The 26,519-nt window shown below is 41.5% G+C and overlaps 2 protein-coding genes across 2 annotated transcripts; one reads left to right on the forward strand and one right to left on the reverse strand.

The window, feature by feature from the left end:
• Nucleotides 1-30: 30 nt before the first annotated feature.
• On the forward strand, nucleotides 31-18,785 carry SLC25A32 (solute carrier family 25 member 32; the record flags this gene model as incomplete). The annotated part of the gene is given in 8 exon segments (XM_018074548.2): nucleotides 31-123; nucleotides 126-222; nucleotides 2,921-3,071; nucleotides 4,119-4,204; nucleotides 6,245-6,405; nucleotides 13,032-13,145; nucleotides 13,693-13,838; nucleotides 15,458-18,785. Coding segments are annotated over 8 exon segments (984 nt in total), but the record flags the coding sequence as incomplete, so codon positions are not given.
• Nucleotide 18,786: 1 nt separating this feature from the next.
• Nucleotides 18,787-25,354, reverse strand: CTHRC1 (collagen triple helix repeat containing 1). The gene is made up of 4 exons (XM_018078090.2): nucleotides 25,290-25,354; nucleotides 21,942-22,163; nucleotides 20,437-20,653; nucleotides 18,787-19,251 (listed from the first exon to the last, which is right to left on the reverse strand). The coding sequence occupies exons 2-4, from the start codon at nucleotides 22,152-22,154 to the stop codon at nucleotides 19,109-19,111; spliced, it is 573 nt and encodes a 190-aa protein (XP_017933579.1). The 5' UTR covers nucleotides 22,155-22,163; nucleotides 25,290-25,354; the 3' UTR covers nucleotides 18,787-19,108.
• Between the last annotated feature and the right edge of the window lie 1,165 nt (nucleotides 25,355-26,519).

Below are 26,519 nucleotides of genomic sequence, written 5' to 3' on the forward strand. Positions count from 1 at the left end.
TCGCGCGAGGCCGCGAGCCCCCGCCCCCCCTGCCCGCGCGCCGCCGGCGATGGCGCCTCGGGTCCCGCGTGCGCCGCGCGCGAGCCGCCCGCGCTGGAGCCGCGCGCGCCGTCCCTGCTGCGGGCACGGTGCGGCTGGAGAACCTGGCGCGGAGAATGAGCGGCGGCGTCCTGTCCACCCTGGCGCTGCACCCCCTCGACCTCGTCAAGATCCGCTTCGCAGGTGAGGCCGGACCCGCCGCCTCCCCGCCGTCCCGTCCTGCAGGCGCACGCACGTGCCCCGGCTCGCCGCGCCCGGCCCGGGACGCGCCGCGCTGTGCTGCCAAAGCCCTGCCAGGGGGCTTTATCCCAGCCCCGCGGCTTGGGATAAACTGGCCGGGAGCCGAAAGGAAGGGTCTCCGGTTCTCTTCCCCGCTGTCCCAAAGCTCACTCTTCCCGTCGTTTCTAGGGGCTGTAAAATGTGCCGTGTGCCTCGAGCACGGGCAGATCAGAGAGCTGGGCAGGCCCTTCCCTCCCTTTCGTGATCACCGGTGCCAGAGGGCACGGGAGCGCTGTCTGCTTTAACAGGCGGATTTGTCCTAAGCCCACGTTCGAAGTTCACCTCTATGTCAAGGATTTTCAACACTCAGAGTGTAGCAGTAGTTTTGTAATAACCTGGGTTGTTAACAGTAGTGGTATTGTTTTGCAGAAAACTCTTAACTAGTTTGTTTTTTTTTTCACAGGGGAACGTGGCAGCTTCTCTTAATTTTTCTGTTAATGTGACAAACGCGTCCCCCATTTATCATATTCTCTTTTAGAGAGGTTGAAACATTTTGCTGTATCTCTGGATTGTTATCTTAGACACATGGGTGTTTTAGAATGTCAGAAACAAACAGAGAACTGTCACAGAGGGGTTTTACAAAATTTACAGCATTGCATTTCCAAACTGACATTTTACAAAGTTGGATTTAAACAGTTCCTTACGTATCCTAGGTGGGCACATCCTGGGCTGTGTTATGAAAAGCATAACTAGCAGAGGTGCTTTTTTCTCTCTATTTTCCACTTGTAAGACTGCATTTGAAGTACTCTGTCCAGTTTGGGGCTCACCAGTACAAGGAAGGAAGACAGTGACATACTGGTGTGATTCCAGTGGAGACCACCAGGCTGATAAAGGGGCTGGAGCACATGACATAGGAGAACAGGATCAATTTGGCCTCAAACAGGAAAGGCTGAGGAGAGATATAATTACAATCTATGACAATCTGATTGGAGGACTCAGAGAAGGTAAAACCAGATTCTTCTTGGAGCTGAATAGTTGATAGGGTAAGAAGGAACGGGCACAAGCATGAATGTGGAAAATTACACTTATTTATTTTACTGTGAGAGTGGTCAGATAATGGAGAAGGTTACCCAGAGAAGCTGTAATCTCTTCAGCCTTGGAAACATTTAGGAGTCAACTGGTCATGTCCCTAAGTAACCAGATCTAATTAGATCTGTTTTGAGCATGGGTTTGGATTAGATGGCTTTTGGAGGTCACTTACTTTCACATGCTTTTTTGGGTTGAAAATAACAGCTCCTATGTTTTATCTTCAACCAGGGAGTAAAAGCTGATATTAGAAATGAATGTTGTGAAGATTCTTGGCAGCATCGTTGACTGACAGACTTGCATTCATATCTCTGATTTCCCACATTGTTTAATTTGTTTATAAACCTGGTAAAAAAAATTCAGAAATGTCTTTGAGAAAGGTTTAGCAGCGCTTATTCAGGGGGGAGAAAAGAGATTTTTAATTTTTTTCTAGTTTTGCATGATTGTCAAGGTGTTGAGGCCTTGTCACAATATGCTCAAAAAGCATTTTGTGAAGTCTGTCACTATGTACAGACTGTAAACAAAATTCAAGGAAAATGGATAATTAATGTGTCATTGAACAGAAAACTGTTTACTTGACTTAATCTTAATGGGAATGCAAAAACTACATTGATTGTAAAACTTTGAGATTAATGGGGTTTTTAGTGGCTCCAAAGATGTTCTTTAGGCAACTTGTTCAAGTATTTGGCCACTCTGCTGGATAAAAAATTTTGGTCAGAATTCCTTATATTACAGCTTGTGTCTGTTACCTCTTGTCATCTCACCATGCACCGTACCACATCTATCACCAGTAACGAGCTTACCCCCCTGCTGTTATGGTAGGAGCAATAGTAGTTACCACTGTAAGTTGTGTGGACATCCGTGTTCTACATGAAATCTGTCAAACAAAAACTTGTGTGTTTTTTCTATTTTTGACAGTGATATTTTCTGAATATTTGGACCACCAGTTGTTAGGTTATTAGGTGGGAGAAGTGAATGCATCTGGTGTTTCCCTGCAAATGCATTCAATGAGAATAGAAGAGCACAGGAATTCTTGATGGAAGTAAACTCTGAGTATTCTGATAAAAACTGACTTGGGAATCATCAGGAAGACATGACTCATTGCCTTTTAGAACATTTTAAAGAGGAAGATTGAATTTAAGCATTGTTATTTGGGACTCCTTTTAGAAATGTGTTGTCAAGGCCCCTACCTGTATCATGTGAAATATAATACAAAATTGGAGGGGTGCTAAAAAGAAAACACAAAAAACTTAAAGTCGAAGCTGCTGCTCGCCATAAATGCACAGCAGTGCAGATTGATGGGAAATTTCTTCTTACAGAGATAAAGAGTTCTTTATTTTTTTTTTATTTTCTTCTTCCCTCCTTTTTTTTTAAAGTTCTTTAACTCTAGACTTAAGAAGCTGTAAACCCCAACTCTTGCTTGCTTGTGAAATAAAACTTTTAAAATGCAGTTGATCAGTTAGGTCATATTCATTTGCAGCTTGCTTTGGAGGCTGTGGACTTCTCTGGTGGCTTTGACACAGCTGAACTTTATGTTTGCTGAAATATTTTCCAATTTAATTTCTTTCTTTCATAGTAAGTGATGGATTGGAGCTGAGGCCAAAATACAATGGGATTCTCCACTGCATGACCACTGTCTGGAAGCATGAAGGACTACGAGGCTTATATCAGGGGGTAACTCCAAACATGGTGGGAGCAGGGGTTTCCTGGGGACTTTACTTTTTCTTGTAAGTAGAACTGTAAAATGTGTCATATCCTGCACTATGTAATGTTCAGATATACACTGCTTCTTCTTTGGGGGGGGTGTGTAAAAATGTGCTAAGTGACTTACAAACTTGTGATTCCCTTAGTTAGTCCAGGTCTGTTACCCTTTTTTATGGTTTGCTGTTTTCAAATTTAAGAGACTTTGTTCCTTTGTCAGGTACAGTGCATCACCTTGATGCTGTAAAAATACTTGAGGAATGGTGATATTATTCATGAAGAATTCTCTAAAAGTGCCACTGCACTGTGTTTAAAACCTCATGAAAAACAAAAACTTAAACTGATGTGTTAAGACTTAGAGAACATGATGAGACTTTCTACTAAAACTAAATGTTTAACTGTTTTTTAATCATTTTAGTGACAGTTCTTTCATTGTTTTTGTCAGTTGATGGGATTTGCTTATAAAGCTCATTTTTTAATATTCTACTTTATTAACTCTGTGTGACCTGATTTACTGCTGAACCTTATTAATTGAAGCATACTAGGATATAGTTAGCTGGTATGGCTATGCAAACATCACTTGTCATTTGTCTAGACTCTGTTATTGTTGTACTTTAGTCCTTAAGCTTTGCTATAGATTCCTGTTGACGGTTCAGCTCCTGTTGACAATTTCTTAATCCTCAAGGCTACAAACTAGAACAGGAGAAGAAAGCTCAGTGTATTTATGAGCTAGAAGATAGCCTCCTTTTTATTGAGAGCAACACTGACAAGTAGCTATCTAATTGGTTCTTTTAGAAGTTAATTCTTGAGATCTGATAGCTGTTTCAAGATGCAGTCCCATTGATACTGACAGTTTAATAATACAATTTAAATATGTATTACCATGGTTCATTTTAAAGATCTAAGTACTCGGAGATCAACTAATCAACCAAACAAAAATAGTTTAGGTATCTTTTTTTCAAAGGCTGTGTGCCACCGTGATCTTGAGAGAAGCGTTTTGTTCTTTTGGGGTTGGTTTTTTTATGACGTAGATCTGTTTTCACCTTTACCAAATTATATTTTACGTTTTCCAGTTACAATGCCATCAAAGCTTACAAGAAGGAAGGAAAGATGGAAAGTCTCAGTGCAACCGAACACCTAGTGTCAGCTGCAGAGGCTGGTGAGTTTAAATTCAGAGAAGTTTAATGTTCACTTCTAGCCTTTCCATATGTTGCTACCTGCCTTTCTCTGTCAGTGCAGCTTACAGGTGGCAAGTGTAAGTGTTCAAGCCCAAATGCAATCATTTACTGTCTGTAAATAAAATAGTGAGGTCTAACATTAAAAGATGGATCACTGTGGTCTCTTCAGTTTTGCACAGAATTAGGAGTTGTCAAAACATCATCTGTCCTCATTTTCATTGTGCATAAGCATTTTCCATATTTAGTGTCATACTGGGTTCCAAAATATAACTATGTAGATCTGCTGCTATCAGCTTGTTAACTTGTTAAATGTTTAACACTTGGACCTGAAAAAGACAAGGCCTTTTGAATCACAAACTCATAGAATGGTTTGAGTTGGAAGGTACCTTGAAAATAATCCAGTTCCAACCCCCTGCCATTGACAGGGACACCTTCCGCTAGACCAGGTTGCTCAAAGCCCCATCCAACCTGGCCTTGAACACTATCATGGATAGGGCATCCTAGCTTCTCTAAGCAACCTGTTCCAGTGCCTCACCACACTCACAGTGACTAATTTCTACCTAATATCTAACCTAAACTCTCAGTTTGAAGCCATCCACCCCTGCCTTAACATTACCTGCCCTTAACATTACCAGTCCCTCTCCAGTTTTCGTGTAGGCTCCCTTCATGTACTGGAAGGCCACAATTAGGTCACACTGAAGCCTTCTTTTCACCAGTCTGAACAATCCCAATTCTCTCAGCCTTTCCTCATAGGAGAGGTACTCCGTCCCTCTAATCATCATGGTGGCCCTCCTCCCGACTTGCTCCAACAGGTCGATGTCCTTTCTGTGCTGAGGACCCCAGAGCTGGATGCAGCACTCCAGGTGGGGTCTCACCAGAGCAGAGTAGAGGGGCAGAATCCCCTCCTTCAACCTGCTGCCCACACTGTTTTTAGTGCAGCCCAGGATATGTTTGGCTTTCTGAGCTGCAAGTGCACATTGTTGGCTCATGTCCAGCCCCTCATCCACCAGCACCCCCAAGTCCTTCTCATCAGGGCTGCTCTTGATCTGTTCATGCCCCAGCCTGTATTGGTAGTGGGGGTTGCCCTGACCCAGGTGCAGCACCTTGCACTTGGTCTTGTTAAACCTCATGAGATTCCTATGGGCCCACTTCTCAAGTTTCTCCAGGTCCCTCTTAATTGCATCCCATCCTTCAGATGTGTCATCTGCACCACTCAGCTTGGTCTCATTGGCAAATTTGCTGAGGGTGCACTTTATGCCTTTGTCTATGTCATTAATTAAAATATTATATAACACTGGTCCCAATTAAGTTAGTAGAATAAGTGAATTGGTCATTGGTCTTTTAAAATCTTTTTCTGTGGTCCAAGTCTTCTTGGAAACTGAAGATCTGAAATAAAATTACATCTATCAGCAAGACTTTTAATATGTTTTTTCTAACATATGTTCTTGCACATGCTTCTGTGTTGTATTTAATCTAGTCAATTGAGAAGGCTCTATTATGATGTTGAAATTTAGTGTTGAAATGTAAGGCATATTGTTTAATGTGAAAAATAGTAATGGGTTCTTTTACAACCAATAATGCTATAACAGGTTGCTTGTATTAACCTGTCAGTATGATTAAGCAAATTTCTCATGACTGAGATGTCCATTAAATTTTGAGCAATGTATACCTGAAGAGTAATTTTGATAATCAGGATTACATTAAGGAATTGCTTGCATTTCCTATCTACTATGATTATGCTACTAACTGTGGAAAGGTGAGGCAAAAAGGGGGTGTACTAGGAATATGCACCGTGTGCTCTGCAGAAGTACCCCCAGCAGGAGTAGGTTGGACTTTATTATGAGCTTTGAAGACAGAGAGGGGGAACAATGGAGAGTATAAATTTTGTTTTAAGTAATATAAGTGCTCTTGTAGGATAAGTAGTTTTGTCATCGTAGAAGCCTGTGTTACATTGGACTGAACAAACTGGGACAAGCTTTGGAGTTGGCATAACAATCAGTCTGACTTACATCTGTTCTCAGGAGCCATGACTCTCTGTATTACAAACCCAATATGGGTAACGAAGACACGACTGGTGCTGCAATACAACGCTGGCGTTGATCCATCAAAGCGGCAATACAGAGGAATGGTTGATGCTCTTATAAAGATATACAAGACAGAGGGCATTCGTGGCTTGTATAAGGTAACAAAATTTAAGAAGAATTCCAAAACTGACTGGCACCACTCAGTAGCATGGTGAGACAAAAAAAAAAAGGGGGGGGAGAAGTAATTTTTTGTCATAGCTCACTTACTTTTATTCTGTGAGTTATCCCTGCTGGAAAACTGCAGCAAAAAAGCTTAGTCAGAAGAAAAGCTATTACACTGTTGAGATAGAGGACAGAGGAAATCCTGAATAATACAGTGTAAACTTTATGACTAAGCCATCTTCTATTGGGTGATAGAGAATAAACTGCTTTGAATTTTTTTTGAGTTTTCCTATAATTAGAATGTGGATAAGTAGGGCAGCAATAGTGTAATCTGTCTTGCTGCTAGTACTTTCTTCCATTTCATCCCTTATCTCTGTCTTTCTGACATCTTGTGGAAGATAACATATGACTAAAGTACTTGATAATTTTTTCTTCCACAATGGATGGTTTCACAACTGCTTATTTGCCCTCTAGTTATTGACGTCTGTAATCTGTCATCTCGAGATGCATAAAATTTGCAGACTTCTAAATATGGTCTGCATATGTCTGGGGTTTTTGTTCCCTTTAATGTAGGGAAACAGATGGCAACTGGATTTGGACTTTTTGCCTCCTCCTTCCTTCAGGTCATGACATCAAGATTCATTCATCAGTGCCTGGAAGTTGTGAAGAAACCTATTTTAGTTCAGTCTGGCTCTTCTCCTGCAAGTAATGCTATAGAATCATAGAATCATAGAATGGCTTGGGTTGGAAGGGACCTTAAAGATGGTCTAGTTTCAACCCCCTTGTTATGGGCAGGGACACCTTTCACTAGATCAGGTTTCTCAGAGCCCCATCCAGCCTGGCCTTTAACACTCCTAGGGATGCGGAACAAGACTACTATCTCTTGGGAATTGTCCTGATTAAACAACACTAGGTTCTTTTATTTTCAGTGAAAAAAATATAATCTTTCCTATGCTGAAAGACTAGTATGCTTCATGGCAACAAATGCCAAATTCTGACACCAGGAACAAGGCACCCTACTTATTCCTAAATTGAAATTGTCAGGATTTCTGATTTGCCTGCCTGGATGTCTGCTCTGTTCCATGTAGATAAATTCTAATTTCTTGAACCTCTTAGGGTTTAAGATGTCCTTCCACCCTTCTTTTCAGATTATTCGTGCTCGTAACATGTGTTGCCTTTGGCATTAGACACTTCTTTGTAGTGTTAATCTGCAAATGAGGAACTAAACCAGCTACTTCCTTTGAAAGAGCAAATTACTTGCTTAAATCTGCAAAGAAGGTGACCTAGATAGGTCCTGAGTGACCTACATAAGTATGCACACTGAGCAACTTTCATTTGATGTCAGGACTCTCTGAACCTTGTCTATACTGGGGGAAAAGGCACTTCTTCAGGTGGCTCTTTGGCTTGTGCATACTTTAGCCTTCCTCCATTTTCAGTGTTTGGGGTCGTTTTTATTTTTCTCTTTCTTGCTCTATCTGAAATTGGACAGCTGAAGTTTTTGTATAACACACACACGTCTTTTTTCTCATAATCCTAATTTCAGCAAATTATAGCAAATAAGGGGATCTTAGATAGTACCAACAAAAGTTGGAAATAAAATCTGGAAGGAGTTTCTTTCTGATGGAGATTGGTCTTCTAAAGAATGGCATTTCTGTACGAGCAATTCCATATCTTGCTCTCTATTGTACAGGCGCTGTTACGGGTCTGAGCAAATCCTTTCTGTTGTTTGAGGTACAAGGCTAGTAATGTCAGGATACATCAATCTTTTTAGCAGGGATCAAAGCTGTCTTTAATAGTTCTTCTGGGTATTGGTCATTCGTTGAACTATAGTCTTCTGAATCTGCATTCCTCAGTAAGTTGTTTTTCTTGCACTTGACCTGGTTTTGAAAAGGCAGAAGTCTTTCCTTCACTGATTATCCCAGTAGTCATCCAGTCTGTGATCTTCCACACCCTTTGTCCATTAGGCTTTGTCCTATGGTCTCCATCCCCCAGGTGACTGGGGACAGAGCTGCTGTGCTGCACACCAGGCTGAATTAAAAATCAGTTTGGGGTTATGTAATTTGAACACACCTGTGGATTTGTTGGACATCTGAGCTCTAAAAATTACTTTGTCATGAAGTTGAATGTCATGCAACCATCTTCATGTTATGAGTGCTGTGTAGTTCTTTTCAAGCATAAGGCAGGAGAGACCAAACATTGTAAAGTAATTGTAAGATGGAAGGAATTGGCACTTTTAGGAAAACATAAAGTGTCTCTGAGCTCTTGGGAAACTGCTAGATGTATAGTCTAGAGCTACTGACTGCTAAAGCATCAATCAAGAATGCGACTAACATTCTTCCTGGCCTCCATACTTCTCTATGTGTATTTTAAGTGTCATTTTCTTTTAGCGATGATACAGAAGCAGCAACTGGAAATAGAGCAGTGCTTAATAGACAACAGTAAAGTATAAAGAAAGTGCAGAAAATTTAAGGATATTAAAGTAAAATCCAGAATCATCAAGACTGAGAATGTTAATGCAGTATGTATTAACAGAACAAAAAAATCTTATCAGTAATGTGTGCTTGTTACCAAGTGCAATATATTTGGACACTTCTGTGTTGTCATTTCACCTTTGGTAGGCAAGATTCTATACTCTGAGATTAAGTACTTTTTCCAGTCCTTTAACGTCTAAGGCACTTAATTCTCTTTATTTTGCTATGCTTTGCTTAAACTATTTTTCTTCTTGCAAATATGAAGCTTGTAAGCTAAGTGACTTTTTACATCTTTGTAATTGTACTCAGCAAAATTCATTGAGATTTGGCCATCTTGACTTCAAATTTAGTCTCAAGTTCTACAAAGAGACATAAGCAACTTTCATATAAAAGATGGTATCATTTTTCACCATGAAGGAATCAAGATCCAAGATAATGGCATACTTCAGTGTCTTTCTGCACAAGTTGCTAGAACAGGGCACTCTGATACTACAGGTCTTTAGCACACTGAGAACCCAAATGCAGACAACACTAAGCAGATTACAAAAGGAATTTACTGCATTCTGAATCACAGAATATGCCAGGTTGGAAGGGACCCACAAGCATCATGAAGTCCAACTCCTGGCCCTGCACAGAACCATCTCCAAGGGTCACACCATGTGCCTGAGAGTATCGTCCAGACACTCCTTGAACTCTTTCAGGCTTAGTGCTGTGACACCTTCCCTGGAGAGCCTTTTCCAGTGCCCAACCACCCTCTGGGGGAAGAACCTTTTTTTAATATCCAACCTAAACCTCCCCTGACACAACTTCAGGCCATTCCTCAGGTCCTGTCACTGTCACCACAAAGCAGAGATCAGTGCCTGCCCCTCCTCCTCCCCTCCCAAGGAAGCTGTAACTGCAGTGAGGTCTCCCCTCAGTCTCCTCTTCCGCTGAACAGACCAAGTGACCTCAGCCCTCCTCATATGGCTTTACAGCAGAGGCTGCTTTGGCTTAAGTGCTCTCAAACACTTCAGGCAGTGATGTGAGTACCACATCACCAAATGAACCTTGTTCCCTACTTTACTAAGTAACATAGGCCTTCCACTTTATATATTTGCCTATGTTTCTTTTCACTGGGATGGATGACCTTTGAAATACTAACCAGTGGGACAATTTCCTCTTGTCCTGGATCTTCAACACTTACAACTCTTTAAGCCAACTTTAAAATACTTTTTTTATTCCCACTGTCTGCTGTTCAGGATTAAATGCTTTACCGTTTTAATTTCTAATTATATATTTAATTCTGTCTGTTGTTCTAATCCCCCGAAAGAGAATTCAAACAGGATTTCTTTGAGAAACCATTGATCTTGTCAAGCCCGCATGGCAAAAATCTTTTAATGATACAGTTTTGAATATTAAAGTAAAAAATACAAAGGAGTACATGAAGTGAGATTAATTTAAAACTGATCTTCACATAGATGAAAAGTAAATACCCAATTCTATCACATTTTGTGGCAAGAAAGAATTTTGTATTAAATTATTCTGAGAATAAGAAAATAGAATAGGAATATGTTTCAAAAACTTCCTCAGCCAAGATATTTCAGTACCATGAAGAAATAATTTTGCTTTCAAACATTCTTCCATAAGAACACATTGTTATGTATGATCAATAGAAGCACGGGTCAGCTCTTATTACTGAGACACATTGGCTGACAGTTATCTCACTCCCTTCTTGCATTTTTTAATATTGGCCCAACATTAAAAGTTCCTCAGTCTTTGGAAGCTTTCCTCGTCAGCACAAGACTTAGAGCGTGCCGGGACTCATTTATCATCAATAGATGCTTTAGGACTCCTGGGAGCAAGTTATCCAAATCTGCTGGCTTAAATTTTAGAGTTTAGCACTCTTAAACATTGTTTAACATTCTTCCTTTGTTGGTGGGGAAAGTATTATCTCATTCTCCTATGATATAAATACATCATTCTAATTTTTTCCAAGTGGAGAGGAATTACTTCCACTGTCTTTTAACAGTTTTATTGTCTCGTCACAGATAAATATTTACAAAGATTTTCCCTGCTGTCACTATCCATAAATTTCATACTGTTCCTTGTTCTCCTGACCCAGATAATTTTTTCTTTGATGCTTTTTATAATTTTGTTTTTTCTCTTCTCCTTCTGTTTTTATAATACTGGTTTATTTTCATTTCTGATCAGGTTTTGTGAAAACCACAGTTGTCCATTTCCCTCTGTTGCGGCCCTTTGGCTTCAAGCTTCACAAAATCGTATGGTTATGCTCACAGTTGACAAAATACAGAAACAGAGTTTAATTCCACTTGTTACCATGTTTGGGGAAGTGGTTTTTCAGGGACTTTCACAAGCCCTTAATGCGTTTCATCAGTTCACAGTCACTGATGACCATTATTTTCTGCTCTGAGAAGAAATTTATCCTCAATTGACAAAGAAATTCTAAAAAATCACCTCCTGAATGGCTGTAATATCAAAAACTTAAAAAATCTATAGCATGCAGAGAGCTGATCTCTGAAGTGATGGAAGCTCTGTGCAATTTTTATGCCTGCTGTAGTTTTAGTTGTTTTGGATTTTTTCTGCAGTTTAGAAGTTTATCATTTTGTCTTGTTAACACTATTTCAGTGGACTCCTACCAGGTTCCCTTCTCTTTTTCTTCTTCTTCAGGCTTTTAATAGTATATTGTCTTAATTCAACATTCTGGACTTCCCATTTAGTCTAACACAATGTTTTGAGTCTGGACACATTTTTTTTAATTTCTTTTTCTTGCCTGAATGAATCATAGGAAATCAGATAAAATCGTTCAATATCAGTATATTTTTTTTGGAAACTTTGGTTCTTTGAGTCCTTTTACCCACATTTGCATCCCTAACTCCATTATAATTGTCTCTTTGTAACAGTTTTCAGGAAGTTTTTGGCTCCCTTAAGTCATTTCTGGCAAAGATGATTAATCCCCTGTTTATTTGTATTTTTTCAGTGTAAGTGACCAACACTTCAAAAAGAGAATTAGTGCTTTTCAGAACCCGTGCAGCTGGCAGCTTATTTTAGTGGAGGTAGTCCTGTTCCTGAGGGTACTCCTGTCTTTTCTTTCTTGTGGCGACACTTCAGAAAATACCTGTTTTCCCCTTTCGTTTCAACTTTTTTTGAAACAAAAGGTTGATGTATATTTCCGTATTACACTCTGACTATCCAATACTGCCTCTTACAAATGGGGAACATTTCCCAGACTGCTTTGTCACGTCTTTGGGCACTTCTGCTGGGCTTCCTTGTTCATAGCAGGGTGAGGAATGCACTCAAACTGATCTGACTCTTAGATTTAATTCTTTAATGTAAATCACTCATAAGTCCTTGTATAAGTTAGCTTTTCATCTGTGCCCTTCAGCTTTCCTGTGTGTGTGTTTATGTGTCTGTGTGTGTAAGAAAGACAGTGCTGGAGTGGCTCACCCTCTTTCTTCTCCCACAGGGACGTGGGTGAGTGGTGGACATGGCAGTGTTAGGATTGTGCTTGGACTTGATAATCTTAAAGGTTTTTTCCAAACTAAATGATTCTATGATTCTATATAGACCCACACATTTTTAATGTAGAAATGTATATATATCATAGATAGATATTTATATAGAGACACATACATGCAAACACATACGTATCTATTTCCAGGGCTTGATCACAGTAATTATTTTGTACCTCTACTCTCGGTGGCCCTTCTCACTGAAATGTCAGCATCTCTCATTGCCTTACCAGTCTCAGCTGGGAATTAAACCCCTTAGTGCCAGTTTCTGGAAAAGGGGCAGGCACTGAGCGGCACATTTGCAAGACTGCAGCTTGATTTGTGTTCTGGCAATCCTTGTCCGTGTTACCTGCTTGTGCTCTGTGAGGTGGAGGCCCTGGACCACTTGTTTTATCTTGGTGACTCAGTAGGTGTCTTTAGCCTGTATGTCATTTGGAGAAAAGTAACATTTTTATGTGTTTGTGTGATGCCTACCATTAGGAATACCAACCCAAAGTCGGCTCTGATCATACTGCACAGCAACAGTTATGCAGGCACGGTCTGTAAATTAAGGGAGGACAAGTGATGCATGTTAAGCTGTGCTCTGTCAAGTTGTACAGTTTTTGTGCCTTACCCTTTAACCTTGTTTTATTCCTTTTTTAGGGATTTGTGCCTGGTCTATTTGGAACTTCACATGGAGCACTTCAGTTCATGGCATATGAGGATTTGAAAGAGAGATACAACAAGTATAGAAACAGAGTGTCAGATACAAAATTGGTATGATGCTTGAGAATAAAAATGTGTTGCAGCATGTGAATAAATAAAAATTTATTCCATTTGTCTGGGTTATAGAGCAGCCAAATGTGCAAATTATTGATACATAACTGGAATGTAGAATATATAGAATGAAATAATACTTTTTACTTTTCAGTAACAAGCAACTGGTTAGCACTACTTTTGGAAATCAACTTATTTTGGCAATGTTTTGAGAATTTTAGAGGGAGGAATGTTTTTTGTCTTATTTTGTGGAACCTCAGATGGTGGTATTAAACCCTCAAAACTGGTCAGGTGCAAGTTGGGCAAAGGTAGTTACTTTTGCAAGAAGTGTTTCCTTTGATAGGAATGAGAGGGCACAACACATTTTACGATCAATTACTTGTAGCACTGCATATAGTAAACATTGCCATTTTTTTAATATGTGTATTATAAGGGGAAAAATCTAGAGTATTGTTTAGTTCAACTTTTAAAAATCGAACAAGATTTGGGGAAATGGGCTAGTTTAAACCATACTTAAGGCAAACCCAGTAATTTTTGTTGCTTCTAGAACACTGTGGAATACATAATGATGGCAGCTGTATCCAAAATATTTGCTGTGTCAGCAACATACCCCTATCAAGTTGTGCGAGCTCGTCTTCAAGATCAGCATAACACGTATTCTGGTGTGTTTGATGTGATCCGCAGGACATGGAGGTAGGCATGCAGAATTAAAAGCTTATGTCATGGAAAGTGAGTCTTACAGAATCAGAACTTTCTTTACTGGCTTCTGTGATGACTTGTGAAACTGGGGCAGTTCAGAGCACACAAATTGTTATCTGTACAAAGTTATCTTGTGCAATATGTCACTAATAGCTATAAGCTGAGGACAAAGGAGGAGATAGGAGGGGGTGTACGCCAGCCTGCACATTTCTGTTTACCCTGTCTCTCTTCTCTCTTCCCAAGCAAATTTCACTTACAGGTTAAAAAATAACATTGACTTGGCTGATTTGGGGCTCTTAAACAATGAAGTCTGACTTGAACTGCTTTAGCTTATCACGTAGGACAGGAGCGTTGTGCGGATGGGAGTTGCGGCTAATCCAAATTCCTGGCAAGGTGAAGTGAGCTAGCCAGAGCTGTTTATACTGATGTCCCTGGGTTACCCTGGGGGCTGACTGCATTTGTAGTTTGCCCCAGCTTCCTGTAAGACCTTTAGAGAACTGTGACCTCACACCTATTCATATCTTCTCACAAACCTTCCATCAGCTCCGCAGTGCCTGTGAGAGTTTTCACACAGACTTCTGTAGTTACTAAGGTTGGTCACCTTGCGGTGTGCAACCAATATCCATCTTGCTTTGGACAATGCTTCTGGGTTGCAGCATATTGCAGGACAGATGTGAATGAAGTCCTGGGGTATGAAGAGGTGCCAGCTGAACGAGGGACTGAGGCTGTGTTGTTCAGGAGCACCACTGACTCAGAGGCAATGCGACCATTTCAACTGAAGGCAGCTCAGAGCAAAAATAGCTCTGATGTCTCAGCACTGTGCCCTGCAGTGCTGCAGTCTGTAGGAAGGCTTATTAGTTCTGATGAAGTGTAATACAGCCATTCTGGGGCCACTACTGTACTCATGATGAAACAAATGCAACCTACAGCCCTAGGAAGGGTAGTGTAAACCACACCCAAGCACTTTCCAGGATCTGTCTTAAATGTGCTCATCATTCCATGTGTCCTAGGCCTCTGTGAAGCCTGAAAATATTATTAAATGTCTTCAAAACATCCTAACAGCCCTAACATGAACACTGATTCAAATTGGGACAAGTTAGATTCTCATTTATTTGCCAGGAGAATCAAAATTCTGGAGGAGGTGCTTAAATTTTCAAAAAATAAATGCTGTCTTTCCTTAGTTGTGTTGACTCTGAGCTCACTTGTTTTTACATGACCTAAAACCACCAAACCTTTCACCCCTGCTGGTTTCAGTGAGATTAAATAGGTAAGTGGGTTTTGGAACAGGCTGCAGAAATTTTAACTTATTTTAACCAGTTCTTGTAGCATGAAGAAAGATAGTAAATTGCCCCCTACTTAGATAATACAAAAGAACCCCCACGTAACACCACCCAAGTCCTAGGCTAGACAGCTGATCTCTAGAATATATTCAGAAAAAAAAAAAAGATGGGTTAATATTTTATAAACTTACAACACTGTCTGAAATTGTTATTTCTAACCTGAAGTACCTCTCTCAGTGGGAGTTCAAGAAGAAAAATGCCAGGCTTTGTTTTATGTCTGGTTTCTCTTAAAAGACATTAATTAAAACCAGATGTTTTTCTTTGTCTTTAAAGGAAAGAAGGAATTCATGGATTTTACAAAGGAATTATCCCCAATGTGATCAGAGTGACTCCTGCCTGCTGTATTACCTTTGTAGTTTATGAAAATGTGTCTGGCTTTTTACTTGGTTTTAGAAAAGAAAATAATTAAAAGTACAAACTTGTGTTCATAAGGAATCTATCCATTATTTTTTATATTTATGATCTGGGAAAAACTTAGTTCAGCAGTCTTTTTTGACACTGAATTGATCTAGTATTTTGAGGAAAGAATACAGAGACAGTAAAACCCTGCCAGCATCTCTCCTGTTGAACGTTCCTGTGTTGCTGCTTTCCTCTCTGTATCAGCTGTGTCTGCTTGAAACAGATGTCTGCAACTGTGAAAAAATAGCACTGTGACTGGGTGAAGGCAGCTGTACAGCAACTCAGTTCATCCTGGCCTGCCTGGAATAACCGACTAAGCTGTTTCAACAAGTCTCGAGATAACAGTTGGTCAGATTCTACTCCTGCATTAAGTGGAAAACTTCATGTAAAAGCAATTCTGGTGCCTGTCAAAACTTTTTAAAATCTGAGTCTCATGAAAGAACGAGCAATGTCTTCTGAATCCACCTCTGTGTTATTTGTCAGATTTTAGGATATGGAATGCTCCAGATTCTGTTGCTCATCCAACACAAAAATTCTGCCTCAGTGGGGTGCAGTTTGGAAACCAGTATTGTTTTTTAAGACAGCTGTCCATTCTTGGGTTTGAATAATTGCCAATCTGATGCAACCCATTTCTTGTCTCATACCAGGACAGACTTGCGTTGTGGGTTTTGACTTGGTTTTAGCACCAGACCAAAATGTATGTTGTGTGTATTGCTCACCACTTAAGTCATTTTCTCTCTTCCCTTCTCTCTGCATCTCTGTCTCTCTATACCAGAGTCTGTCTCCATTACTGATACATCTGACCAAATATTACTAAGCAAATATATATTTGAAAGTGGGCTTACATTTTAAAAATGAGGATTTTTTTCTAGTAATCCATAGTGATGCAGTGTTCAAACCACTGTAAATAACAAATATGACCATGCTTATTTCCAGTAATATTATCTGGAAAAAAAGTCTGTAATTAGTCTAAAAAAATCTGGTGCACAGGACTTTCTTTAAAAAAACAGAATGATCCTTTAATGCCTTCTGATTAAGCTTAAGGAAAGGACTGTTAAGAATATATTGATTGCTAATTTAGTCATAAGTTAAATTACAGTACCTCTCATTAAATTTGTATAATAATGATGGTTGGTTGCTTGCCACTAATTGCTGTCAAGGATATGTACTTTTTGGAAGTCTAGGTTTACTGGTTTGGGGGTTTTGTAGTTCTTTAAGAAAATACATTACTGACCATATTATCTGCCTTCTGCTGTTAGTAAGAAGATATTAAGAAATATCTAGAAAGTATCACTTAACTATGAAATAAATTAACAAAGATCATTCAACAGGTAGGGGGAAATTAATCAGTTACATAACGAGCAGAATAATCCTGCATAGTCACTTAAAGAAGTTTCCTGTTTACCAGACTAATTTAAAGCAGAAAGAAGGGTTTTTAATAAAAATTTAACAGATTAGGAAATTGGTTTCATTTTTAAGTTAAAATCTGGAAAACTATAGAAACTACTGAGTATTTTAAATCTAAATTCAGCAATCCACTTGCTTGTTTCTGTTGATACTATTGCCACATACCATATTTTTTGTGTAACTAACTTTATTAATAATTTCCACTTAATTTTCCACATTCCCATCCTCTCTACTGATACAGTTGATAATCTCATCTGGGGTCATTATGGCTGGATTTGGTTTTTATTACTGAAGGTTCCATGTGTATTTAGCTAAACATAAATTTACTGGAAGTTTACCATGCAAATTAGTATGTAGATCCATAACAGCTACTAACTTCTGCCTTTGGAGGGTGTTTACTTGGGTTTGTATGTTTTCTGGTACACAGAATGAATTTAATGGAATGCTGAATTAACTCTGCCAGGCAGGGTCCAAAAAATATCGTAAAGACATAAAAAAAATCATAAAGAAAAGAATAAAACCTATGCACGTACTACCCTGGATCAGTGTGCTCTAGGCCCAAAACAGCTTACTCATGCCTGCAAACACAGGCTGCAAGCATGTGCACAATCAGTTACTGTATGTTAACTGACTTTCTGTAAATTCACTCCATAGCTCAGCTCATAGTACCTTGTTTGTGTTCAGGTACCTTAAAACCCATCGTCCAATCCAATGAAAACAGTACAGCCCTTCAGAGGCAGAATACCAGCTCTGTAATTTGCTGGCTTGCAGCAAATCCCACACATAAACTTGCAGTTGGGAAAGCCCAGTGCTCCCCTTGCTGCAGGTGTGCTCCTCTGGCATCCCCAACAAAAGATCCAGGCAAGAGCTACCAATCTGAGAGATGCCTGGAGAATATCTTACAGCTTTTTCAGAAAAGAAGCTTGAATTTAATCCTAAATAGCTGAAATAAAATAATTATTTCAGATTTAATGTTTTTTTCCTTTTAATTTTTGGGAAGACTGTAGATTTCTGCATGTTGTACATGCTTTTCTTGGGGTTTTTTATTTCATTAATGTAAAATTGATTTTGTAATACAAACATGACTATTGTTTCTCTTTAGAATGTGTACAATTTTTAAAAATATTTGAGTATATCACTTGCAGAATTTGGAAGAAAGTACTTAAAACACTGCAGCTAATGCTCTGCCAGCATGATAGATGTTGTCACTCACTTGTAAACAGCTGTGACGTTGTTTCACTTTACCACTACCCTTTCTGAAGGCCAAGGCATTTCAACCTGCCTTTTTTCTGTTATCTTCCATGCTATTTAATATATCTAGCTTTTAATGAATACCGAAGTGATTCTATGTATCTGAAAGGCTAAATCCAGGAAAATTATTTTATTGGAGCAATGAAATCAAGTTTTATAACTGTAAAATTATTTAATGTCTTCATCCTAATAATGGAGACCAGTCACAGATGTTTATACTGAAATCCAGTCTATCAAGAAGCAAAAGAGGAAAGGAGAGCTTAGATGGTCTATTTTTACTTCGTTATTCAGAACAAGGTATTTAACGCTTACCACATCATCTAGGTCACAGTTACGTCACCAGGAGTTTGTTGAGACAAGACTGTAACAGCAGATCATGTTACTCTACAGTCAGGTTTACAGAAATAGTTATGTGTGTTTTCTGAAGGCTAAAGCTAAGACTTGAATTTACTTTCTTAGAACTTTAAAGTCTTCTAAAAAAATTGTGTACCATAGCACCATGTAAAATACCTCAAGCAGATTAATGTTCAATAAAATAGCCTGGATTATTTTTTTTTTGTAAAAGGTCTTATTTATTTGATACAAAAAGTTACGGTTAATTCTTAGAACAGTGGTGGTATTACATCAAACAAGGAATTTAAAAAGTTAATGAACTTGGTTTTGATATTTATATTCTAAAATGATTATTATAAAAAGCCTCTGCAATGGACAAAACAAGGCTAGACAAAGGCTACAGATGCAAGGCTTGGGTGCCTTTCAGTCCAGTACTTGCATCCAAGTCTATTGAAGTAAATTCTGAAGAAAATAATACAAAATAAAAAAAAAAAAAACAAACTGGAAAGAGATATTATAAAAAGGGAGGGGAAGTTATTTTGGCAGTTCTTCAATGATGATTCGGGAGACTGAATTCCATCCAGTAGAAGCATCTCCCCGTGGATAATCAGAGCAAGTCCCAACCCAGATGGCAATGTCCACCAAGCCGGCATTGATCCCTTCGCACAGACCTTCCACTGGTTAAAGACAAAATTCAGGTTACCTCAACAGGCACAATCCCTTTGTATTTCACAACTGAAGGTGGACACAAGTACTTAAGAACAGCAGTTCATTGCAAGCTTGTGCTATTTAGTTAAACCTGAACAGTATTTTTAGAAATAGAAACTATTATGTAGAGATGTGGCAACATCAGTTACTGTCATGCACTCTGTCCATGCTGCTGCTTGACACCTCTACCTGCAGTACCTGAAGCAGATCACAATCCACAGCATGGCTAAATGGGAGGTATACCTGCTGCTTTAAACGTCCAAATTTACAAAATGGGAGCTGGGATATGGCTTCATACCCTTCCAGCCATCTTTTTAACAATGATGGGGAGGGGAGATGGGGGTGCAGCTGTACCTGGCTTCCACAGCTAAGCCCCGTAAAGGTGATTGCCACTCAGCAAGCTTTGCCACTCCTAATTTACTGCTTCTGTATAAAGTTCCATTCCTGTTGCCCTTTTTTTTGCCCCACTAGCACCACTAGGTGGTGGGTTCATGAAGACAGGTAGGTCCTACCCCTTAATGAAAAAATGCTATGATAGCTCTAGGCATTAGAGTTCCTGCAGTCATGCAGTACAGGGAGGAAAGTGGAGAAAGAGCACAGACTTGTTCATTCGCTTTTCCTAGTGTTACATCCTTGTATGTTGAATGACTTCACTAATTTGCCTTTTGCTTAGCAATTGAATAATATCCACAGATATTTTGCTTCTGTGCCCCACCTGAAATTAAGAGTGGAAATTCCAGGAGGAATAAGTCTCGTTTTATGCACAGATAATGTGCAAATATCAGTATTGTAAGCCAGGATGATACTGTCTACTTGGCAGTAAGGCTGTTTCTCCATAGGCTAATACAGCACAGAATGTCTCTGTATTCATGTTGTGGCAGTGATCAGTAGAACTGTCTGGATAGAAATCTCTTCCATTTCTAAATCTCAGCATAGAGAAAAATACCACAACAAGAAAGTACTACTTAATAAATAATTATTATACTGTTACTCTCGATAGTCAGTTCTGAGGCAGCAGAGTAAGAGTACCAAGTGTTAGCTGGCTGCTCTTCTGCCTCTTCTTTCGGTTCTCTAACTGTCTAAGGCAGGCAGCACTCTGGTACCTGCTGCTGCCTTCTCCTTCATCTCTGCCCACGTGGTCTCTGCGTACATACCTGAAGAAGTTCGGTGTATATTAATAGTAGAGTTCAGCTCTGGGCTTCCTTGATCTAAGTATATTATGGCTTCAATAGGAAGTGGCCCAGCACACTCTGCACCATTAAATGTAAAGTACCAGCGCTGACAACAGGCGTTTTTGCACTTTAGCCGGAGGGACCCACTGAAGAGCACACGGAGAGCGCTGTTGGAGCGCATCTTGGTAAATGTACATTCCTAAGAGAAGACAAAAGTGCTTCAGTTGCAACCTCTGGGTTTGAATGTATTTATTTTCCATATGCTTATATTTAGGAAATATATTTAGGAATCTATTTATTTCTAAATGTTTTTGCTATTCTCTTTAGTCCCCTCTGGGGGAAAAAATAAATAAGAAAAAAAATTGGAGCCTGGCAAATGCCATACAATGCAAAGATGAAAATCAGAAACAGCACCTCCTAGATGGTAATGAAGAAGTGGATTATGGAAATTCTTAACTTTATTTAGATAACACCTGCTGTTAAGTTGGTAGCCTAGTTACCTTCTGGGGTTTATGTCAAGGGTATGAGCTGTCTGAAAGCTCCAGTCAAGTCACAGAATCACAGAATCATTAGGGTTGGAAGGGACTTCTGAAGATGACCTGGTCCAACCCCCAAGTCCTTGCATGAGAAGAAAGTACAATTTCTATCTCTGCTAACATAAATCCTGGCCTTAACAATTATCACAAGATTTCTGAGAGGCTTAAACCCTGATAAAGACTCCACAACTGAAAAAGAAACATTTTCAGGTTTGTAAATGGTTGTTATCCTGTCTTTGAAGTGCTGGATATCATGAGGGGAAAAAAAAAAAGCTAGGGATAGTTCTGAAAGTACAAGGCAGTGAGAAGAGTCTGCTAAAAAAGTTGATTCTCCCTCTAGCCACAGCAATAGCAGTTAAATTACTCCAACCTCTCTGGGCTTTGCTTCATAGCTGGGATTGAGATGGGATTTTTTCTAGGCTTGAACCACTGTGTTTGAAAGTTTTACACCCAGGGCTGCAGTGGAGGACAGACTGTTTGGGTCAGTCTGGCTAACATTCTGCTCCTGAACAATGCTGATCCTTTGCAATAGCATCCTGTAACTGAGTTTCAGTGAACAACTATTTTGAAGCAGGAGTTATAAAGACAGGTACAATTAACAGATTAAAGATGTACATCTTTCCTTGGGATGGAAATAGTAAAAACCTTGCCCTGTTCTGGGCAAGCTGGAGGCACTTTTTCAGTAGTGTGACTAAATATCTGGTCTTCTAAATGTACTCCTACACCAGCCACATCATTCTTTTGAAATCCTATTGCAGAAATGAATCAGGCACATATTGAAACACAGCTGAGAGGAAGCTGAAGTAGCTAAACCTTTGAGAAGTTCATCCTTACACGCAGAAAAAGGTTCCAACGGGTAATCCATATGGCTGGTGCTGCCCAGCTCACAGAGGCAGACCTAGAGGCTGCTGTGGTTGATGCAGTGCAGCATCCCGGGCAAAGTGAACTTACCGCGATCTTCCCAAGGTCGATGCCGTAGTTAAGTGCACTCCACGAACACTGTTTGAAGTTGGGTGTCCAGGACTCCTCGATGCTCTCACGCATGCACTCGCCCTTCTCCCCTTTCAGCCCATCCCGTCCTGGGATTCCAGGTGTCCCAGGGATCCCGTTGGCTCCTGGGTTTCCATCCCGTCCAGGAACGCCACTGGGGCCTTGCAAGCACATGCCATTATACTGAAACACAGAACAGACCTTGCTGCTTCCATCCCTTGACTCCCTTGGCAAACCAAATAAAATGCAAATGAACAACAAAACACAAAACCCCTGCCGTGCCACAAGTTAATGGGCTACTTCTGCATCACCAAGAAAATGATTCCATAGAAGAGGAAAATAGAAAAATGAGTTTTCAAAGATAAGCACCACCAGCAGAATTTGCTGTATATTAAGATGCCATTTTGTTATGAAAAGATACATAAATCCTAGAATTAAAACTTTACCTAGTCCAAGAATTAAAACCTGTTGGAACACATCAGAAGAGTCAAAACATTTCAATACTGAAAAAAAAGTCATATGTTAATTCTTTCTCCTAACCCACCATTGCTTGTATAATTGTCTCTGCTAATAAGATTTCATTATTATTTTTCCTTTTTTTTAAAACAGAGAAAATTTTTCATTCCATAGAGTGCAGAGGTTAACGCTGGCTTTCTTTCCTCTGTCGCTGCTCCTCTGGGACAGAATCACGTCATGATAGTCAAGCCCCACAAGTCAGGCTCCAGGATGCACACACATCAGTGGTGATGCAGATGTGGGAAGCTGCACCCTGGAATAATCCTGAAGTCAGGATTCCCCCATAACAGTGGGAAGGCACACATGGGAGGATGCACAATGCACAGTAACATCCTTCCTAACATCACAATATTATGAAAGGTCAAGTGTTGCTCTCCCAAACTGCACATTAACACGTTGCCTTCCTACTTTATGAAATTTGGGGTTGCCCTTCTTAGAGAGTAGGTTTGGGCTCCTTCCCCCAGCAGCCTGAGTGCTGGGATGCGGGAGGAGCACTGGTGTCAGCAGGCACGGAAATGCTGACCAGGAACCTGCAGGGTCTGGTGGTGGCTTCTACTTCAAATGCTCTTTCCCATCTGGTGACTGACTGTTTGATCTAGCCTTCATCCCAAATCTTCACAGATAACCATACTCTGCTCTTCCACTTTCTCACACTTTTTCATCTTCATCTTCTTTAAACCACCTAATCCTCCTCACCTGTTTCAAAAAGAAAGAGTGCTGCAACTATTGCCCCTCCTGCCAGCCATGCCCCTGTCTGCACTGCAGGAGCTGTAAACTACAGCCCCTGCCCTCTCTCCTTTGTCATACTGGTGAACTTTCTTAGTCTGATGTTGTGCCTTTTCACAGGCCTTGGTGCAAAAACCAGCATAGCTATCACAGGCTTGGCTGGAGCTGCAAAAATAAATCAGTGACTACATGGAGAGGTCTAGTAAGAAGTAAGACGAGAGCTGGACTAACAGTTGCTGGCTTTCCCTTACTACCTTCACCAAAGAACACTGGTTGGCTAAAAGCAGTGGAAACAGTGGAATATTTTAATCAAGAAGGCCACTTTTTAGAAAAGTTAGCTGAAGAGGAGACTGGTTGGTAAAGCACACAGTGACCCAGGGGCCATTAGAATGATGGAACGGCATTTCTATTTCATGCAGCACTGGTTATCTGCTTTTGCTGCTGCTTTCCCATTGGACTCTATTTGTAACAGTGACTGGCTCCTTCTTTTGCATGTGGTTACTCACCACAGAAGTCCTGGATGTGGAAATGGGCAAGAGCTGGGGAGTGGCCAAGGCTCAGGCCCGTTAACCCTCCCATCCCCAGGGACACCACAAGGGGCTGGGCTGCCCTGACAGAGGGCCTGCCACCGCGGTGGCCAGAGCTGCACAGCAGCCTTCCACGGAGAGCAGCTCAGCCATTGCACACCCCAAAAAATTGATGTGAGCACAAGAATTACCCAGGCTTTGGGCTCCATTCCAGCTAAAGTCATCTGTCTTGCCAAATAAAGTCTTTTTCATGCTTTCTTAAGCTGGAGATGCATAAAACATATTTTAAAATGTCTGCTGAAGGCAGGATCCCTTCTTGAGCATACCTTCACTCTGTCCTGGCATGGCTTTAGCTGAAGCAGTCTGTACAACCGGGCGGTGCCTGAGTCAGCTGCCATTGATTTACCTGCGTTTTGTTGCTCATTTTGTTACACCCAAAAGCATGGAGCAATGCCAGAGAAAAGAGAGACCCTCAAATATTGCTCCAACAGAAAATGTAAGCTCCTCCATGTGTACAGACTCCTTATTCTCAATACAATTCAACTTTCACAATGAAAGTGAAAAGGCAATGAAGTGGTGTGAAAGGGAAGGAGCTTTGCCTATAAGTGGTGTTTCCAGCACATCACTTTAGGGGATCTCTCTGAAGATCATGAAAAAAACGGCCATGCCACTGATTTTCTATAGGAGGTGAACAGCAGTCCAGCAGTTCACAGAAATACCTTCACATCTGCTTTCTACATACCAAGGACTGGAAAATCTCCCTCCTCTCAACTATCGCTGAGATAGGATAGTCCCAATGCATTCAGGTTTCTAGTTGCAGAGGAATTTCAAACAGACATGCAGTCTCCACAGCCAAAGCGAGTAATGCATTCACACAACTCCAAGGAAAAGTGGGTTCCGGAAGCATGCAGATACAGTTTTCAGGGTGTCTGCTGAATAGCAGACCTTTTTTTCGTTCTGTTTTGTACTTCTCTCATTATTATTTATGCACTAACCCTTTAGGAACTAAACAGCATTTACTGCTTCTGTTGGAAGGGCTGTAGGATTTCGGCGTTGCCCCCGCAGTGGCTGAGGGCAGGGTCCAGCCCACGGCGCTGCCTCGGGTCCCGCCGCGATGCCCCCCGGCGCCGGGCACGGCGGGGAGCGGGGGCTCCGCCGGCTCCAGCCGCCGCCCCGACTCTTGCCGATGGGGAAAACACCAACACACGCACCCGGCCGCCGAAAACCTGTGGTTTCTGTCAAAGCCCGTCTAATCCCTTCTCGGCATTTTCCTGATTCAGCACAACCAGGGCGTAATTAACAGAACTCAAGAGAGAAGTCCAGCGGCGCGGGACCAGCGCTGCCCTGCCCGGAGCGGCGGCGAGATTTTTCGAAACCCTCTGATTTTTCGCTTCTTTTCCCACATTTTGCAGCAAACAAAAGCGTCCGCGCGGATCCTCCGGCCGCCGCCCCCCATCCGCACGCGCCCCAGCACCTCCGTCAGCCGAGATCCCGGCCCGCTCCCGGCCCCGCTCCCAGCCCCCGGCGCCGCCGCTCTCACCACGTCCACCACTCCCGCTGGCGAAGCGCCTTCTGCTTCCCCTTGGGGCTGTCGGAGCCGGCGGGCGGCGGGGGCCGCCAGCAGCAGCAGCAGCAGCAGCAGCGCCGGCAGCAGCAGCGGCGGGGCGGCGGCGAACGGGGCGCGGGGCATCGTGCGGGGGCGCGGGGTGGGAGGGGAGGCGGGGATGGGCCGGGGGGAGGCTGCGGCGCAGGAACCCGTGTCCGCCGTCTGGGCGGCAGCGCGGGGATAAATGAGCCTTTCAGCGCGCGCAGCCCGAGCTCCCTCCCCGGGAGGCCGGGAATTTCCATCCTGTAACGGAGCGGGACGGCCAGGCAGAGCCATCCCCCCGCAGCCATTGGCACGGGGCCGGGGGCTCCCGCCCCCTCGGGCCGGCCCCGCCGAGCTTTCCCCGGGAGATGCTGGAGCCCCCGGGCGATGCTGAAGACCCCCGCGCCAGGCGGCGGGAGGGATGCGGGGACCCTCCCGGCTCTCCCGGAGCCCCAGGCAGCCCACTTCCAGGTCTTCAGGGATTTGCTCGGCAGCTGGTAACTCCGTTCCGATGAAGGAGCTGTTTCGGTAAGAAACCGCGTAACGCCGCAGCGAGAGCCTGATGTACGTGAGGGGAAATGGTGTTAAAACAGCAGCTGGGCATCAATCACAAATTTCATTGTAACAGAAGTCAAGGTAAGGACACAAAATCCTTCTGAATTGCAGCGGATTTTGGACTTTATTGAAGAACCTAGTATTGTCAGAGTGAACATTGCCAATCTAATAACAGGAGGAAAGTTCTTGGCAACCCCGCGTAAACCACCTCATTTTGCTTTAATTTAAAATTTATACTTTACTTTTTATCACACCAGAAATGAAAGCACTATAAAGAATGCTGTATATCCTCAAGCATTCAAAATAGAAATAACATATATTTAATAGGTAGCTTCTGTATGCTGCAAACCTTGTGGGATTTGTAGAGGTAAGTTTCCAGAAGGGGGAGATAAGCTTCAACACATTTTTTTCTGGAGTATTTAACAAAACCACACATTTGTCCTGCAGGAAAGAATGCCACAAGACATTGAGTCATTCACAATAGACTACACAGAACCAGATTTTTGTGTACATTAAACCCCTTCATATGGCTCTGCACTTACTTGTCTTTCTTCCCTTTCCTTGTCTATACAGGTGGAACAATAGCAGCGAAGTGAGATTTGCACCCCAGGTCAGTCACACTGCTGT

This window comes from Manacus vitellinus, unplaced genomic scaffold (assembly GCF_001715985.3).
Source record: "Manacus vitellinus isolate BGI_N305 unplaced genomic scaffold, ASM171598v3 scaffold_1_pilon, whole genome shotgun sequence".
NCBI lineage: Eukaryota > Metazoa > Chordata > Aves > Passeriformes > Pipridae > Manacus > Manacus vitellinus.